The 20,340-nt window shown below is 38.4% G+C and overlaps 1 protein-coding gene across 2 annotated transcripts in view; it reads left to right on the forward strand.

Moving 5' to 3' along the window:
• Positions 1-9,362, forward strand: part of Abca6 (ATP binding cassette subfamily A member 6) — a 66,763-nt gene extending 57,401 nt beyond the window's left edge. For both annotated transcript variants that reach the window (XM_028865272.2, XM_037201202.1), the window contains 11 exons: positions 194-320; positions 954-1,071; positions 2,311-2,402; positions 2,819-2,994; positions 3,462-3,537; positions 3,620-3,714; positions 5,321-5,440; positions 5,624-5,764; positions 7,097-7,176; positions 8,923-8,978; positions 9,105-9,362. In XM_028865272.2, the coding sequence (XP_028721105.1) occupies positions 194-320; positions 954-1,071; positions 2,311-2,402; positions 2,819-2,994; positions 3,462-3,537; positions 3,620-3,714; positions 5,321-5,440; positions 5,624-5,764; positions 7,097-7,176; positions 8,923-8,978; positions 9,105-9,206 (1,183 nt within the window). In that variant the 3' untranslated portion in view covers positions 9,207-9,362. The remainder of the gene's footprint in view (positions 1-193; positions 321-953; positions 1,072-2,310; positions 2,403-2,818; positions 2,995-3,461; positions 3,538-3,619; positions 3,715-5,320; positions 5,441-5,623; positions 5,765-7,096; positions 7,177-8,922; positions 8,979-9,104) is intronic.
• Positions 9,363-20,340: the final 10,978 nt, after the last annotated feature.

The raw sequence follows: 20,340 nt of genomic DNA on the forward strand, positions 1-20,340 counted from the left end.
ATTGCTGATAAGTCCTGGCTTCAAAGGTCAAAGGTGCTGGAAGGATAGCAACAACACCGAGGGAGGGGTTCTGAAGTCACACGAATAGTGACAATCGCCACCAGTCTATTAGAAAAAAGAAAACGGGTAAAATCACCAGGAAACTAAGTTTTAGCAACTAGAAAACAATGTGCAACTCAACTGTTTTCCACAGGATATCTCCACAAAGTCTAAATGGTCAACTAAATCCAGAGGAACGTAGAGGTGAAGATGAAGACGAAGATGTTCAAGCAGAAAGAATAAGGACATCGGCTGCCTTGAGCACTTCAAACTCAAATGAGGTTTGAAAGCATAGATGCTACTGAAAGCATACAAGAACTGTTCAGAGAAAAGCTTGATATGTTGATTTTAACTTTGAAAGTGTGACATTTACTACATCCCTAAATATGCAGTTACCCTAGAAGGTTCTGGAAATTAAATGAAATTAAAACACAATGATTTTGCTGGGCAGTGGTGGTACATGCCTTTAATCCCAGAACTTGGGAGGCAGAGGCAGGAGGAGCTCTGTGCGTTCAAGGCCAGCCTGGTCTACAGAGAGAAACCCAACTAGAATTACAATTTTAGAACAAAGCAAGACCCTATAAGTTGAAGAATATAATATTTGAGGTAAAATGCTTAATAGAGACCAGGAGAGTTAACCATGCTTCATGAATGCTAGGCAGGTGCTATATTCTCCAATGCAGTCAATTCCCTTCCGCCAAAATGGTGAGTTGTCTTCCATGGTGTCCAAGTACTTCCCTAGTGTGTTTGGAAGCCAGAGACACTGTAAATTAATGAATGTGTCTTATATTGGTAGCAATTGTAATGATTACTCTCAACTCAGAGCATGATTTGATTTGTGGTAAATGTCATGAGAATAAAAGAACATAACACCTCTGGAATTTAGAGGAAAACCTCATTTCTATCTCTTCTAGAGACCAGTCATAATTGCCAATGGTCTGCACAAAGAGTATGCAGGACAGAAGAAAAATTGCTTTTCAAAGAGGACAAAGAAAGTAGCAGCAAGAAACATCTCTTTTTGTGTTAATAAAGGTTTGGAACAACCACTTCTTAAATTTATTGTTTAAAGTTTTTTGACTAATTGACTTTTGTAGTATTGGAGAATAGAACCCAGAGCCTCATGTGTGTCAGGCAAGTATTCTACCACTGTGTGGCATTCTTAGCTTCCTCTTACTTCTTGTATTGAGGCAGAATCTCACTAAGTTGCCAAGGATAAACTTTTGAACCTACTCTCTAGTTCAGGCAGGTCTTGAACTTGTGATCCTCTTGCCTCAGCCTTTTGAGTAGATTGGACGACAGGTGTGCACACAGAAAGCCATTAACCATTTATTTTTAGGAATGAACATAAGGCATAATTTCACTTGCTATAGCCTTAATGCCTTCATTTGTTCAATGTAGATTTTTTTTTTTAGTTGTAAGGGACTATTCTAGGGAAAATCAGGAAACTTTCTGCCCTTGTGGATTTTGCATTCTAAGGAGTCCATAAAAATAACTTGTCAATAAAATATCAAATATTACATAAATTCTATGTGGAGCACTGAACCTTGTGAAATATGAGTGACACGGAACTGTGTTTGATTAGAACAAGGGAAGGCTTTACTCGAACAATGACATTTAAGTCAATATCTATGTGACAAGAAGATCGACACAGCAATGGCAAAGATTTAGATACAATGGCACATTTGGATTGGTTGAGTTTAAAGCAAAGAGGCCAGCAGATGCATCTGTGTGTGGGAGGGAGGCATGAAGTCAAGCAGGGTTTGACTAGGCACAGTCCCTTAAAGCAACAAGAATGACGCAGTTTGCACCAGGCTAGTAGAACGTCATTAGAAGCTTGTTAGCACACCGTTCCCATTCTGTATAGAATTGCATACTGATATTTGTGTTTGAATTTTAGAAGGGGCGATTTACATAAGTACAGATGAAATATCATGGTAGTTTGGGTACATGTGATTTATTTTTGGTATAAGAATAGTGTTCCAGCCTTCTAAGGTCTAGAAATCTTTTGCATGGACACACAGGTACACACGCACTATGGGAAATAATGGAAATAGAAAATCTTGGGGGGGGGTGCTGATGTGTCAATGTGAAATTAATATGCTTTTAATAAAATTTAAATGATAAAATTAATATGTTTTCTTGACATATATTGTGTATATTTTAAGTTAGAATTACTCTATTTAAGAATTCTAAAGACCTCTCAAGATTTCACTGAAAAACTATAAACCTGTATTTCATTTCCCAAATTGATAATCTTATTCTTTCTTTCAGGTGAAATTTTGGGATTGTTAGGACCCAATGGTGCTGGTAAAAGTTCCTCTATTAGAATGATAGCTGGGATCACAAAGCCAGCAGCTGGAGAGGTAATAAAAAATTAAGAAATTTCCATTTCCAAAAAATTAGTCATAATAAATATAGGTTATATATTTGTAAGACTTTTATTGATATTTTGGATATACATATTTTTCCTTTTATTGTTTTGTATGGTATTTAAAAGTTTATAATAGGAATTGGAATGTTACCAGGAGCCAAGTACCTGTTATACACCACAGGCTCTTAGGTACCGCCTGAATTTGTCCATCTTTGCCACCCTACACACATGTGAAATAATGCTCATATATTAGCAGATTTCATTGTTTTCTGTGATACAAATGGATCACCTTCTGTGACATGTTCTTGCTCTTTTAATAGTTCAGGTGTTTACCAGCTGCATGGCAGTTTCTAGATTGTATGGAGAAAAGGCCTCACATACCATCAGTGAAGCTGCTTCTTCTTCTAGGTGGAACTGAAAGGATTTAGCTCAGCTGTGGGTTTCCATGGTGATGGCACAGTCAAGTTTGGATACTGTCCCCAGGAGAACGTGCTGTGGCCCATCCTGACAGTGAAAGAGCACCTGGAGCTGTATGCTGCAGTTAAAGGGCTGAGGAAGGAAGATGCTGTCATCGCCATTTCAAGGTACAGCAGAAGGGCTGTGTCCTCCCTTTTTGTCAAGAGGTGGGGAGGTACTACTCACAATGAATTTACTAATGAGGAACAGGAGTGGAAAGGCATTTCTACCTTTTCAGAGCATTGGTGGTCAAACCGAAATGAGAGACAACACCTGACTCTCCACATACTCCATGTGGGAACTTAAAAATCATTGAATAAATTAGTTGACAAAGAATGAGTAAGTCTATTCTCATGAATAATCACCGTTTTCAGGTTTCTAGTGAGAAATTGGAATAAACATCAGTTTAGTTTCTCATTCAGAATTATAATGAAAAAACTATTTCAGGAGGCAAAAAATGAAACAACTTTTTATCATGATTCGAATTTGGAGAACAGTAGTGCTATGCTTCTCTCCAATATTTTTATAATTATGGGTGATTTCTTTTTCTTTAAGTTCTCTCTTAGTGTGATATTTCCATCTTATTTTCTATCAGATTAGTGAATGCTTTTAAACTACATGACCAGCTGAATGTCCTGGTGCAGAAACTATCTGCAGGAGACACTAGAAAGGTATGTGCGGTGTCCATTGTTCTTTTGAGGGCTTATGTGTTATGGAAGCAAACAGGGGACATTTTTTTTTCCTGCATTGCAGCTGTGCTTTGTGCTGAGCATCCTGGGAAATTCATCTGTCCTGATTCTGGATGAACCCTCTACAGGCTTAGATGTGTCTGGGAAGCAGCAAATGTGGTGAGCATTCTTATAGGTCCCAGACCCACAGTGGTAAACATGAAAAACTGCAACAAATCCACTGGTTCCTGATTCAGTGGAAATTGTATTAGTTAGGGGCTATAGCTTGGGCAATAAATGTTCTTTAAAGGCCAATATGTTGAAGGTTTGCTCCTCAGACAATACTGCTACTGAGAGGTGCTAGCTAGCACCCTTAGGAGGTGGAGCCTAGTGTAGGGGAAGCTAAGATGACCTTGAAGAAGACATTGGGCCTCTGGTCCTGAAGAAAACAGTCGTATTTCCCCTGTGGCATTCACTACCATGGTGTTCTGCCTTCCCACAGGTTCAATGCAATGGATCTAGTCAACCATGCCTTAGAATATCTGAAATTTAAATGCAAAATAAACTTCTCCATTTGAGTTGATTATACCAGGTATTTTATCATAGCGATACAAAACTGGTATGTACTAACATCATATCAGCTGCTATTGTAGCAAATATTTCAGGCGATCAACTTACCAAGAGGAAAGATTTGTTTGGGCTTGGAATTTTGGGGCTTTAAGTCCATATTTGGTTGACTTTGTTGCTCTGGGGCTGTGGTCAGGTAGCATGCCATGGCAGGAACACATGATAGCTCTGGTCATTTTATAAGTCAAGGAGCAAGAGCATGAGAAAGGCACTGAGGCACCAGAATCCCCTACAGAGGCTCTGATGTCCTGAAAGCATCCACCTAGACCTCAACTCAAAGATTCTATCACCCCCTAACGGAACCATCTGGGGACCAATACCTTAGCACATGGACCTTTAGGTGACACTCAAGACACAAACTCTATCTACAGAGATAGTTCATGTTATTAGGAAAGCAAATGTTTAATAAGTAGATGATCCAAAATGCTCCACGTTCTGCAGTTTGGGGCTTAATAATACTTTTAATTTTGTATTTTAATTACTGAGAATTCTGTAACAATTTATTTTACTGCTTAGACTGTTTTCCTAAAGACCCTCATCTTACTGACCTAATTTCTTTGTTTCCACATCTGCCAAATTTACTTATCCAACTTATATCAGTTTAGTATTTTCCCATTTCTTGCATGTGAATCACCCTTTTGACTAATAAAAACCCCTGATTTAATTTCATATTCATGATTATCCAGTATTCTCTCCCATTTAAAATAAACCTTTGTTATCACTATTTAATGCAAGTGTTGAAAGACTTATTTATGACTCCATTATACCTATCACTCAGTTCTAGTCATTGTCACTAGAAGGCCAACTTTCTTTTCATCTATTTCTATTTCTCAACCCATTTCCTTTTGCAGCTTCTATTAAAGGAAGTATGAAGCAGCAAATCTTTTTATTCATCATTATTTTGGTTAGCATTTGTAAAAGACAAGGAAGCTTCTTTTTAAAGTTTAATTGTAATACCATGGACATACCTAAAATATTTAAAAAAATTCTCTGTATTAAAAAAACAGTAGTCAGCATTTATTTCCCTGGTGTTTCTGAATACATGAATATGGTTTGTAAACTGTATTCTATCTACACATTTTCCCTCTGTTTCTTTATCTTTCCTATTGTTCTTTACTTTTGGTTTTAAATACATTCTATTAATTTTTGCTCACTCCAGGCAGGCAATCCAGGCAGCTGTTAAAGACAATGAGAAGGGTGTCCTCTTGACTACCCATGACCTGGCTGAGGCTGAGGCTCTGTGTGACCGAGTGGCCATCATGGTGTCTGGAAGGCTGAGGTGGGTGTCTTTCCAGAGCCTAATTTAGGATTGCCTGTAGAAAGAGCAACTCACTGTTAGCAGCTGGTTCCTTCACTTTGCCTTCCTCACTGGCACCATTTCTGCTATCTCTGACATTTAAGAATACAGAAATTGAATGACAATGTTTGTTTTTTTCCCTCATCATGTTCTTCCTACTTATAGATGCATTGGTTCAATCCAGCACCTGAAAAAGAAGTTTGGCATGGATTACATTCTAGAACTAAAAGTGAATGAAACTTCTCAAGTGCCATTAGTCCATGGGGAGATTCTGAAACTGTTCCCACAGGCCGCACATCAGGAAAGGTGAAGAGAGCTATTAATGGTGGGGAACTATGTACGCTTTTCCACATTCTGTGGTTTCTGTTAGCTCTGTGCCAACATTGCTGATTGAGCAACACAGTAATAGTCAGGGACCTCGAAAAGAGGTGTGTTAAGTCTTCCAGATGATAAGACATTTGAAAACTACACAGAAACTGTGTCTCTTCCTCCAGAAAATAGCAAACAACAATGAAGGGTCTTTCTTTAATAGAATTTTCTTGATTCAAAATGGAGACTTTGAAGGAGTGTATGCATATGTACACTTGTTTCGTGTGTGTGTGTGTGTGTGTGTGTGTGTGTGTGTGTGTGTGTGTGTTATTAGGAGCAGGACAAGATGATAAAGCAGCAACTGAATTTAAAATTAGAGGGGTAAATACATCAAAGAAACAAGACACAAAACTATTATTCTCATCTTCACACTATAAATGTAATGATTATCTAAGGTATATTCCAAAACCTGCTCTTACGCTTAAACTTTCAGTATCACTAGTTAAAGTTATATATATATATGGGAATATTATGAATGATAAGAAAGGAAGAGGGGAGTCTGGTCTGAAGACAGCCAGCCCTGGAGGTCTGAGAGTGAACTGAGACAGTGGCAAAGGTTGCTGTCAGAAGCAGCACCAGAAAGGAAAATGTCCTAAACCAGGATGTTCCTTAGAGGCTCCAGGGCTTTGAAATCTTTCCACAACTGTCCTGCCTTCTCCCCAGCTTCAGATCTCTGACCAGGAGTTAGTTTTAGGGTGACAATACTGAACTCATTTGAAGTTATTTTCTAGACTAATTTGGACTGGTCTAAGGATGTAGTTTAGAATTTTTATTTTAACAAGAAAACAGTTTGAGTTAAACGGGCCATGTAAGAATATAAATAGTAATACTCTGCTGTTACTAGAGATGTCTACAACATCCAGTTCCCTTCAGTTATTTCAAGTTTTTATTGGTAAATAATTTGGTTTCACGTTTAACCTATATATTACCTTGTGCCAATTTTATTTTAATTAATTAATTAATTAATTTATTTACTAACTTATTTATTTACTTTTGATTTTTTGAGACAGGCTTTCTCTGTGTAGTTTTGGTGCCTGTCCTGGATTTCACTCTGTAGACCAGGCTGGTCTCGAACTCAAGAGATCAACCTGGCTCTGCCTCCCTGAGTGCTGGGATTAAAGGCGTGCGCCATCACCACCTGACTGCACCACCACCGCCTGGCCCAATTTTATTTTTAAAAAGAAATGGTTGATGATACAAAGATTTATTCTGATGTTTACCATTCCCACCTTAAAACACAGGTTGAATACAATGTGTTCCTATTCCCAGGTATTTCTCCTTGTTGACCTACAAGCTACCCATAACAGATGTTTATCCTCTGTCTCAGGCCTTTCATAAACTAGAAGCAGGTAAGGACAAACTTTTAAAGGACTTGGAGAATAATTTAATGAAGGGTGGATGTGCAATACATTTTAAAAATAGGCCCTGCTGGGTGTTGATTTTAAGAAATCTAATGGTGATGAATCCAGCTCTCTGGAAGGAGGTTCATCTGCAGTGGGGACTGGAGCTGCAGAGGAAACACAGTGGAGCTTAGCTCTTCTCCCTTCACATCCACATTAACACAGGAAAAACCGTGACCATGGCCTGCCTTGTCTGTGTTCATATTCCATTCATATCAAGTACCCTAAGTGATTGCTTCACTCTTCTTACCCCACATCCCACCTCCTCCCTCACTGATGTGCTCAGATTACTGATGAGGTGAAAGCAATAGGAACCACTTACCAACATTGTTCTATCTGTGCTGATGGACTTAAGTTTCTGTTACTCAATGACAGCTAAGGTCATTCTTTGATTGCTCAGAACTCCTCTTGCTACTAACCCTATCCATCTGTTTGTCTGTCTTACTCTCAGATAGATAGATCATTCCCAGAAGCAGATCATCATTGTGTAATTTGCTGAAATGCTCTAACCCTGAAGCTAGTCTTTCTGGATTTCCATCACAGTGCTTCTGCTTGCTAGCTGGGAGACATTAGATAAAATTACCCAATCCCTGCATTTTTATATAGCTTATCTCTATAGTGATGGACATTATCAGTGTCCTCTCTACAAGGTCATTAGGAGTAAAGGAGTTAAAGTGCCCAGAACAGTGTGTCATTGTGCTTGAGATCATATTAATCTCTGCTTGTGTCCATTCTTAACAGCTGGCTTCTTGGCTCTTCCTAACTGTTGCCAGTCAAACATGCTCTTGCTCTGGGACTCTGCACTCACTCATTCTTCTTTTTGAAATTATGTTTTCTAAATATTTAGATTGTTGCTTCTTCACATTTTTAGGATTCTGCTAAATTATCAAATTAATATTATAACTTCCTCAATGGTATTATATAAAAAGAGCATGTGGTAAGTTTTTGTTTTGTTTTGATTTTTCTCCATAGTTTCACTTACCATTTATTTTATTATTCATTTAAATGCATATGAATATAATGCCCACATTTCTCCTGCTGAAACACACAAAGGCCAAGGGTTTTGTCTCTTCCCCTTACTGTTCTGTGACTGGCATCTAAGAGTGCCTCTCACATAGGAGATTCCCACTATATAAGTGGTAAACTTCAAACAAGTGAGTATCTGAATCTGATGACAGCGTCATGTTGATCTCCTGATGTCCCCAGTGGAGACCTGATAATGTAGATGACCACTGAAGGGAATTCTGATTGAGTCCTCTCAGAGTATGGAGTGAAATCTTCATCATATGTAAGAACATTTTCATCAATGGTGTGGTCCTCAAAGAAAATACATATTTCCCAAAGATATACACAGTAAATAGCAAAGATTAGCAAAATATAGTATGAGAAAATCCCAGTACTAAGATGAATTTGATATGCATTTACATTAACTTTTTGTTAATGCAACCTCTATTTGAAAAAATTTACTAAAACCCTTCAAACCCAGCACTTAATCTGTAGAAACCCTACATGACTCCTCCTATGTGAACTTCATATATACTTCATGGCATTGCTCTGTCCTGCATTTATTTATTCAATTTATCTTTTATTCATTTTAATAATTCATTTTTATGTATATGACTTTGAAAATTTTCTTGACAATAAACTGTAATTCTATGGTCATGTCTTTTACTGACTTATCTATTTTTTTTTTAGTGAAGCATAGCTTTAACCTGGAAGAATACAGCCTCTCTCAGTGCACACTGGACAAAGTGAGTCAACGTGTTTGACTTTGTGTTATCAATATAAATTTCATGAAAGGAGCATGTGTCTTCCCTGTTGGTTTGGAGGACAATGGACAGCTCAGTGATCATTTTCCTGCTTTGTCTCCTGTTTAGGTATTTTTAGAACTTTCGAAGGAACAGGAGCTGGGAAGTGTTCATGAAGAAACTGCTGCAACTGTGAGATGGAAGCTCCTCCCTCATTTAGAGGAACTGTAAAGTCTCAGACCTAATTGTTCTGTTATCCTACAAACCTATGTCTTATGTAGTAATTAACAGGATTAATTATTTCAAAGATGTTTTTATATCAGAGCTATACATATTTTATCTGCTTAGTCAACTACAAAATAAAATTTGTAATAATCCATGCCCTAAAACTTAGAGGCCATAAGGAAATACAAAATACTAGTTAAGTACCGTAGAAACAAAACTACAAACTCAATTTTAAAAAATATTAATTTGTAACAATTATTAGAACATTGACTTGCTGAAATAGGTAAGGAGTATGTTCGGTAGCCATTAGCTGCATGGGAACTTCATGATGGTTTATAAATATAAAATTTATGAATTTTCTTTTTTAAAATTTAATTTTATTTAATTAACATTTTTCAGTTATTTTACATACCAACCAGTTTCCCCTCCCTCCTCTCCTCCCGTTCCCCCTCACACACTGCCATCCACCACCCTCAACATCCACTCCTCCTCCATTCAGAAAGGAGCAGGCCTCCCATAGGCTTGAACAAAGCAGGGCACATCAAGTAGGACCAAGCTCCTCCCCCTGCATCAAGGCTAGTGGAGGTAATCCAGCTTGGGGAAGAGGTTCCCAAAAGCCAGCTAAGCTGATCTCATTGCTAAGAGCCTTACAAACAGACCAAGCTACACAACTGTCACACAGAGGCAGAGGGCCTGGGTTGGTCCTATGTAGGCTCTTATCAGGTTCAGAGTCCATGAGCTCCCAGGAGCTCAGCTCAGCTGTCTCTGTGGGTTCCTCCTTCATAACCTTGACCCCCCCCCCTAGCTCATACAATCCCTCCTCCCTTTCTTCAGGAGGACTCTGGGAACTTGGTCCAGTGCTTGGCTGTGAATCTCTGCATCAGCTTCCATCAGTTACTGGATAGAGTATCTCTGATGAACATTAGGGTAGTCACCAATCTGGTTACAGGAGAAGGCCAGTTCAGGCACCCTCTCCACTATTGCTATGAGTCATAGCTGGGGTCATCCTTGTGGATTCCTGGGAGTTTCCCTGGCACCAAGCTTCTCTCTAACCTTGAAATGCCATCTCCCCACCATCAAGGTGTCTCTTTCTTTACTCTCCTCTCTGTCTGGCCCCCAGCCCACCTCCTGCTCCCAACCTGCCCAACCCACTCCCTCCAGTTCCCATCCCTCCATTTCCTCATCCTTGCCTCCAGTTTGCCCAGGAAATCTCTTCTATTTTCCCTTCCCAGGGAAATCCATGCATCCCTCTTTGGGCCCTGTTTGTTATCTAGCCTCTCTGGGGCTGTGGATTGTAGGTTGTTTTTCCTGTACTTTACTCCTAATATCCATTTATGAGTGAGTACATGCCATGTTTGTCTTTCTGGGTCTGGGTTACCTCACTCAGAATGTTTTTTTTCTAGTTCCAGCCATTTGCCTGCAAATTTCACGAGGTCATTGTTTTTGTGGGTTTTTTTTTTTTTTTTACAGCGGAATAATATTCCATTGTGTAAATATACCACATTTTCCTTATTCATTCTTTGATTGAGGGGCATCTAGGTTGTTTCTATGTTCTGGCTATTATGAATAATGTTGCTATGAACATAGTTGAGCAAGTGTCTTTGTGGTATGATTGAGCATCCTTTGGGTATATGCCCAAGACTGGTATAGCTGGGTCTTGAGGTATATTGATTCCCATTTTTTTCTGAGAAACAGCCATACTGATTTTCACTTTCACCAGCAGTGGAGGAATGTTCACCTTACTTCACATCCTCTCCAACATAAGCTGTCATAAGTGTTTTTGAGCTTAACCATTCTGACAGATAATGGTAATTCAGAGTCATTTTGCACAGACACTGAGATCAACAATTAATAAAAGGTGGACCTCCTGAAACTGAAAACCTTCTATAAGGCAAAGGACACTGTCAGTAAGACAAAACAGCAGCCTACAGAATGGGAAAAGATCTTCACCAACCCCACATCTGACAGAGGGCTGATCTCCAAAATATTTAAAGAGCTCAGGAAACTAGACATCAAAATACCAAATAATCCAATTAAAAGATGGAATACAGATCTAAACAGAGAATTCTTAACAGAAGAATCTCAAATAGCTGAAATACACTTTAAAAATTGTTCAACATCCTTAGTCATCAGGGAAATGAATTTTCTTTTATATAAGGTATGAACTATTATTTTTCCTAAATCCTTTCCAGGAATTATTTTAACAGCAGTAGAAGATGTAAGGCCCTGGACTCACAAACAAATAAGCACACATCTTGAAAGTAGTTCAAATACAACTTTTGAAAACAAAAGGAGTCACAGTAATAATTGTTCTTTTAAAAAAATTTAAATACTAATAGCATGTTATTAGGATTTCCTTCATCTCATCAAAGTCTTCTTTGTATTTGATACTAATGTAAGTCCATTTTCTACTTATATTAGTATATGAACATATGTGTACATTATATGCAGGCCTCTCATATGTCAACTTTACATATTATTTTAATTTTCTCTTGAAATAGCTATGTAACCCTGACATCAGAAAATATTTCAAAGGCCAGGCAGTATTTCTACTCTAATTTTATAATATTTTATATAGCTTAAATATAACATTTTTCTGTTCACTAAGGAATTTTTTATAGGGGCTGGAGAGATGGCTCAGTGGTTAAGAGTGCTTACTGCTCTTGCAGAGAACCTGGGTTCAGTTCCTAGCCCTCACATGGCAGCTCACAACTGTCTGTAACTTCAGTTCAGAGGATCTGATGTCCATTCAGTCATACATGGGCTCCTGAACACATGTGATGCATAGAAACACACTCAGGCACCATATATACATAAAATAAAAAAAATTTAAAAAGAATATTCACATAATGGAGAAAATATGGAAATTAGATAAAATTTAATAAAAGACCCCTATAGTTCTTTCATAAAAATTCAATTGTTTACTTTTTAATCCATTTTTGTAGAGTTGTTACTATATAGAGTATACATATTTCCTAACTACATACTTATATTTACTGTTATAACACTGTAATTTTTACCTGCTTTCAGATTTATAGTAATGTCGAAGTATTATATGTTTGCATTTAAATTTGTGTGAATTATATTCTTCATTCATTTGCTTTTGTGCTTTAATCTTTTTACTACCCATTTACAGGATATATATGCAATGAACTAGGTTAGCTGTGTGTCTCACAGTTGACCACCACTATCTTGGAAGGCTGATCTGTTCAAGAGCCAAATATTTTAAGTGCTTACTTGTCAGAGGTAAAGGAATTAAATTTTATGTATTATGGATTTTTAAACTAATAAAAATGTGTGTTTAAATCCTTACCTGGGGCTATTATCTAAAATATTGGATGGTGCAATTCCAAAGTTAGTTAGTATTTTGGCCTCATCTTCAACTGTAAGGTTTATAGGAAATTTAGCTATGATTATGCTTCTCTCCCCCAAATAACATTTTTAAATATTTTAACTTGGCCGGGCGGTGGTGGCGCACGCCTTTAATCCCAGCACTCAGGAGGCAGAGGCAGGCGGATCTCTGTGAGTTCGAGGCCAGCCTGGTCTACCAAGTGAGTTCCAGGAAAGGCGCAAAGCTACACAGAGAAACCCTGTCTCAAAAAACCAAAAAAAAAAAAAAAAAAATTTTAACTCACCATTATGTTTACTACCCTCCCACAAAATTAGTCATTATCATCATGATTCTATATATCAATTTTATTTTATTTACAAATGGATTTATAAATTTTGAGCATGAAGCTACTTCCTTTGAAATAAAATTGTTAGTAGTTCCTTCAGAGATAATCATAAAAGACAATACCTTAGGTTTTTGTTTTTATTTGTGTGTGTGTGTGTGCGTGTGTGTGAAAATATGCCCACTCTACTCTTATACAATGAATTGTATTTTAGCTGTACTAAACATTTGTATTTGTCTTTCATTGTTTATCAGTTTTAGTAGTCAATATTTCTGTCAATTCACTAACTCCAGTCAGCCAATGACCATTGTATTGATTAAATTTTTATGATTTCATTCATGTGTATATTGTACTTGAATCATGCCTCCTCTCATTATCTTCTCTTGTCTACCTCCCATCTAACTGGACTCTTTCTGCTTCCCACCTAATCCCCAAATTTTGTGCTGTGTGTGCGCATGCATGCACATCACAGTGCACAAGCTAGTAAGCAGCATTCTTCCCTGGTCTCTGCTTTAGTTCCTGTATCCAGGGTCCTGCCTTGAATTCCTGCCCTGACTTCTCTCAGTGATGGAATGTGATTTGAGAATTGTAAGATGAAATAAAACCTTTCCTTCCAAGCTGATTTGGTCATGATATTTTTTCATAGAAATAGAAACCCAAACTAAGACACTCTCCTCCAGCAACTGTAACTTCCAGTAGCTCCCCAGGGAGGGGAACAGTCCCTCAAGAGCCCATCTCCCATTTGGATTTGTTAATATGTATATAAAATGAAGCATCAATTCAGCAATAGATTTCACTTTATGCTAAGTAGCACCACCTGTACCAGCAGCTCTTTACAAAACTTAAGAGCTCTTATCACAAGTAAATAATTTTCAAATCTCTTTAATGCTTATTTCTAGAATTAGCACTTTTCTCAATTACTTGCCACAGCTATTGCTATTCCTCAAGTTTCCTATTTCACACACAGAAGTCTCTCCCACTGAAATTTTGCTTCATATTTAAACAACTTCTCAGTTTTAATTTTTTATAAAAATTATAATATTGTATTTTTGTTCATATTCTTTCCCTCCCCCACTACTCACCCAATTTCATATTCTTTCTCTTAAAAAAAAACCAAACCCAGACAGGCCCGATGGCGGCCCGCAGAGGCAGACAGGCCTCATTAAGGAAGGGAATGACTCAGTTGCCTTTAGCCTACTGGCTATGGGTGAGATAGGACCTCTGTTGGTCTTTTCTGCATCGAACACACAGATTGCAAGCCCAGTGCCACTTTAAGATCTTTGGCAGCAATTAACTATGCAGCTCACACATGATTGAGCCAGTATGATAATGAGTATTCAGAGACAGGTAATGCCTGGGGGGCACTCACCAACCTAAGACAGAGCACCTGTGTGGCCTGGCCCCCGTTTTGGGTAACTGTTGCCTTGCTTGTGGACCTTGACCTTGATATCCTCCCTATGCTAATTCCCTGCCAGGTTCCACCCTCCTGAATGCTTAAGGGAAGTTCCTTGTCTGTGTATCCTGAATACTGGGCGTTAACAGCTTAGATGCAAGATTGTAAAACATCAGTAGCGAACTTCTGCCCTCCAGGGTCCTCCCATTGTGCTGTAAGCCTGTATTTAAGACCTCCTACCCCTTTCAAGAAATGACATTTGACATTAAAAATTAACATATATATATATATATATATATATAATTGAGTGAATACTGCGAATGTAATCTATGAATACCACAAATGTGATTAATATCATGAGTGTAAGTAATGAATATCATGAATGTAATTTTAAAAAATAAATAAAATAAATAAAAATTAAAAAACCAAGCCCAAACAAAAATCTCTCTCTCTCTCTCTCTCTCTCTCTCTCTCTCTCTCTCTCTCTCTCACACACACACACACACACACACACACACACACACACACACACACACATAAAATACAACAAAATATGGAGTCCTTTTACATTGGCTTACTATTCCTAAGCATGCCACCTGCCCTGGAATGTGTTAGATGTACCCATTGCCACTCAAATGAAGAAAACTATTGTCCCTCTCCAATTGCAAATACCTTCTTGGTTAGAGGTGACACATTGTGTCCACTTCCCTTTGTCTGTGTTGTAATTTTGTATGGTTTGAACTTGTATGGGTCTTGTGCATGCTGTCATATATCTGGGTTCACTGTTCTTTAGCTCTATTGTGTCTGGAAAATGTAGTTTCCTTGCTCACCACCTTGGCTCTTAGAGTCTTTCTTCCTCTTCTGCATAGCTTCCCAAGCATTGAAGAGAAGCCTGTGGTATAGACATTGAGGGCTAAGAGTAGGTAGAAGTTTCTCTCCTGCCTGCCTGTACCCAGATACCCAGCAGCCACTTCCCAAATAATTGACTTAGAGGGTTAGTATTACTTATAAATGCTCGGCCAGTAACAGCCTTATTTCTAACTAGCTCTTATACTTAAATTAACCCATAATTCTTATCTATGTTTAGTCATGTGGTTTGGTACCTTTTCTCAGTCTGACATGCTCATCTTACTTCCTCTGTGTTGGCTGGTGACCCCTTACTCTGCCCTTCCTCTTTCCAGAATTCTCCTAGTCTGGTTGTCCCACCTATACTTCCTGCCTGGCTACTGGCCAATCAACATTTTATTAAACCAAATCTATACAGTGTACAAGAGCATTATCCCACAGCATTCCCACTCCCCACTTTTGTCTAATTAAAAAGGAAAGTTTTAACTTTAAAATAGTAAAATTATATTCAACAAAACAGTTATTCAGTAAGAATTATAGTAACACTAATCTATTAGCACTTGACAAAGTAGAGAAAACAATTTTCTATCTTATCTTGGTGAGTCTAAAGTTTTGTATCTAATTTATCTTTTATTATAACTAAAGAAAACTATAATGATCTAGTTTTCAACTCCATCAAAGACTCCAGAAGGATGTAATGTTACCTAATGACAGGGATATCAGGCTGCCTGGACAGTCACCCAAAGTTCCTCTGCAATGTTGGGGCATCCATCCTCAGCCTAAAGGCCTGGCATATTTGACAGACTTATCTGTGAATCAGGATTTTTGAAGGACTGTCCCACCTTGTCTTGGCAAAGTTCTGCAGTCTCTTTTGTGTCTTGCTTGTCCAGTTTGTACCTCATGTTGTCAGCAGTCAAGGCAAAGGCAGTTTCTTTGCCCACATGGTTAGCTTTTGCCATAAAGAAAACAAACTCCATATGGAGTTTCTTTGATGTCCTTCATCCTCTTTGAAGTAATTGGTTCTGCCAGGAGCAGATGTGTCTCACTGTCAAGAAAAGTGTAAGTTCTTAAAACATTTAAAAATACTATATTTTGTAGGTCTTTGAAGTGTTTGAAGGTTGCCTATCTATCTGAAATATATCTCTGTATACCTAGAAAACCTAACTAACATGACTGTAAGTTTTACTATTAAGATGACTATTAAGTTGTATTTTTTAATTATATATTACATTTTTAAATGAGCTGCATAAACATAATACCCTAAACAAAAGTAGAAATATACATACAGTATAATAAAATTAACTTTAAATTTGTATCAACAAACCAAAATCTATATTGATGTAAAATATGTAAGATAAACAGTTGTTTTTTGGATTAAAGTAGATTTAATAATTTACCCCCTTTCCCCCTTCATTTCTATATTATATACCCCTTTCTTCTTTTAGAAAGAGATTTACTATGACCAATAATAATTTGTAACCTAACTCCCTAAACAAAGACAAATATCTGTAATCCATTTTTTGGGAATGTGGGAGTAGTTTTCTAGGCTACTTCCTGCTGATTGGGGGCACCATTAATCTTATGGGGACCCTGAGAAAATTTAGGATTATGGTCAAGTCCTGACTTGAGTATTCTGTGAGGCTGGATCATCTCAGTCAGTCACCTTGAAGCTGTTCTAGATGCAGAACTCAGAAGCAACTACAATAGAAGTGCTCTGAAACATTGGATCATCTGGGTCATCCATTACCATTGGAGATTTTTCAGGGATCTTCCTCGATCAAACCTGATTTTTCTTAACACAGAATGAATCCACAGCCTTGCATTTCCTGTGGAAATAAAAGCATAACCTCTTCTCTAAAGTAACACATCTTTTGACTTAAATTTTGAAGTCAAGGCATTTTCAAAATATGTAGGTTGGATTAATCCAGGAACATTTATGATGAAATGTCTCTTAGCTGTTGCTCCTTTCTCAGCTGTCAAACAATTTAAAGACAACACAATAACATACAGTATCCAGACTCTGTGTATTTTCCGTCTTACATGGCTCTTTTTATATTACTTTACTCCCTTTTTAAGGATTTTATTATTCTAAAACTACATATTTCTTTTTTTATGACTGTCTATACCTTCTCTTTTCTCTTCCAAGCCTACATTTACTTTTAAATGCACTGTGAACCATTTAGAGGTGTTTTTTTTTTTGTCTAAATCTGTCTTTACTGCATATCTCTATCTTTTTCTGACCACAAGAATGTCCTGCTAAGCAGGTATGTCTAGGATTAAAGCACTAGTTCCACCCCATTCCTTGGCTTCCTGAGAGCATAGCTTCATGACAGAGGTACTGGCAGGAGCCACGTGTATTGCCCCCAACTCCAGGGAGGTTTTAGGTCCATGTAGCCACTGCCACTGAGTAGCATGCAGCTGGCTGCTTATAAACACCATGTAAGTGTTTGGCAGCAGGGCCTCTTAGAAAAGATGCCTGTTTTTTTTTGTTGTTGTTTGTTTGTTTTGTTTTGTTTTTTTGCCACTAAAGCTGAGTCAGGAAACCATCTCTTAAAGGAGCCATGCCTCTACCTGGCACCAGCAAACAGAGCCCACGAGAGAAAAAACGGTTACCAAGAAGCTGAGTTTGACTCTGCTTTTGTGTGCCTAGAATCCTTTTTTTTTTTTTTTTTTTTTTTTTTGAGACAGAGTTTCTCTGTGTAGCTTTGCGCCTTTCCTGGAGCTCACTTGGTAGCCCAGGCTGGCCTCGAACTCACAGAGATCCACCTGGCTCTGCCTCCCGAGTGCTGGGATTAAAGGCAAGAATCCTTTTTTAAGCTTTCTCAGGTTTTACGTAGAAATTCTTGTCAAACGTTTGGGTGCCACATGTAGGCAGAAGTTTCTGTCCCACCCAGTCTGCAGCTGTTCAGTCCCAAATAAACACACAGAGGCTTATATTAAATATAAATACTTGGCTGATAACTCAGGCTTATCACTAACTAGCTTATACACTTAAATTAACCCATATTCTTATCTATGTTAAGCCATGTGGCTTGGCAACCTTTTCTCAGTCTGACCTTCTCATCTTGCTTCCTCTGCTTCTGGCTGGCGACCCCTGACTGGTTACAGCTAAGTAAGTCTACAGCATTTCAGTTTATGCTGTGTCCATCTGTGTGTGTGTGTCAGTTACCATCTACTGCAAGAAGCAGCTTCTCTGATAATGGTTGAACAATACACTTAGTTATGGGTACAGCAATATATCACTAGGAGTCATTTTTTAATTTTAAATAAATTTATTTGTTGTTTTTTTTTTTTACATTCCAACTGCAGTTTCTCCTCCCCCTCTCCTCCTATTGCTTCCCCCCACCTTCTGTCTGCCTCCCCTAAACCGCTCCTCCTCTGTTCTGTTCAGAAAAGGGAAGGATTCCCATGGGTATCAATAAAACACGACATATCAAGTTGCAGTAGGACTAAGCTCCTTCCCTTGTTTTAAGGCTGGGCAAGGCAACCCAGTATGAGGAATAGGTTTCCAAAAGCTAGAAAAAGCATTATGGACAGCTCTTCCTCTCACTCTTAGGAGTCCTACAAGTAGACCCAGCTACAACAGTTACACATATGTAGATGGCCTAGGTCAGTTCCACGCAGGTTCCCTGGATGTCGGTTCAGTCTCTGTGAGCTCCTATGAGCCCAAGTGAGTTGTTTCTGTGAATTTTCTTGTCACATTCTTGACCCCTCTGGCTCCTATCATTCCTCCCTTTCTTTGGTAGGATTCCTCGAGCTTGGCCTGGTGTTTGGCTGTGGGTCTCTGCATCTGTATCCATTAGTTACTGGATGAAGGCTCTCTGATGACAATTGGGGTGGTCACCAGTCTGTGAGTATAGCAGAGTATTGTTAGGCATCATTACTTTGACATTTCCCCCCTCTAGTCCTGTCTGGTTCTATTGTAGGTCTCTGGGCCATCCAACCTCTGGATCCTGGCAATTCAGTCAGTGTCAGGGGTGAGCTCACTCCTGTGTCATGTGTATGAGGCTGGACTAGTAGTCATTGGTTGGCCACTCCCAGAATCTCTGTGCCACCCTAACCCTCCCCCAACCCTGACACATCCCACAGGCAGGACTCACTGTAGGTCAAATGTTGTGTGGCTGTGCTGGTGTCCCAGCCTTACACACACACAAAAAAAAAACTTACACAAATAAAACTTAAATGGAGTTACCATATAATGGGGTAGACAGTGCCCAACTAGATGTCATAAGCTATCAAATAAAACCTCTAGAACCAGAAATGGGTTATATCTTTTTCAACTGTTAGCCAAAATGTTGGTCCCATAGATGTCCCCTCGGATAAAACATTATAGACAATTGCCAGTACTATGGGTTACCCTCCACAACCTGATGGTAAGACACTATTGCTGAAGAGACTGCATAGGCATATCATCAAGCATGGAGAAATCAAGCTAGTGTTCCACTAGACGCTCCACTCCTACTGACTAGCATCCCTTCAGCTTTCACTGGCACTTTATATTTCCCTTCTTCAAGGTAGAACTATCATCATGTTTCTTCTACAATATTTATCCATACCCCTTAAAAAACACAACACTTTGTTACTTGATTTCTCTCATATTTTGCATCTCCCTCTTCACTGCCCCTTTAAGCTTCATCTTTAAAAAAGCCAAAACCGAGCTAGGCATGGTACCTCTCACCTATAATTGCAATACTGGGGAGGATGGGACTGGAAGATTGGTGTGAGTTTAAAGCTGGGTTAGTTAGTAAGACCCTACACTTAACAACAACAGAAAACACACAAAGAACCTTCTCTTGAACCCCAAACTCCTTGTTTTTAGTTGCCACACCAATCTCTCATAACCATACTACTAGAAAACAATAGATACTTTTCTTTTGTTTCTCTATGTCCTTTTCTTTACTATACATTTAAATTCAAAACACTTATTATGAGCAACTTTCATATTCTAGGCTGTGTGGTAAGTACAATAAAGATTCTCTCTCTCTCTCTCTCTCTCTCACACACACACACACACACACACACACAGAGAGAGAGAGAGAGAGAGAGAGAGAGAGAGAGAGAGACATTGTAAACAAGCATTATATGCTGTGAACAGAACCCAGGCCCTCTGCAAGTGTGGCCAGTGCTCTTAACCCATCTCTTCAGCTCCCTTTACAGATTCTTTATCATTATCTGGATCTTTACACTATGTGGTAAGAAATAAGTATGCCCAGTAATAAAGAAATGA

Source organism: Peromyscus leucopus, chromosome 8b (genome assembly GCF_004664715.2).
Source record: "Peromyscus leucopus breed LL Stock chromosome 8b, UCI_PerLeu_2.1, whole genome shotgun sequence".
Classification (NCBI taxonomy): Eukaryota; Metazoa; Chordata; class Mammalia; order Rodentia; family Cricetidae; genus Peromyscus; species Peromyscus leucopus.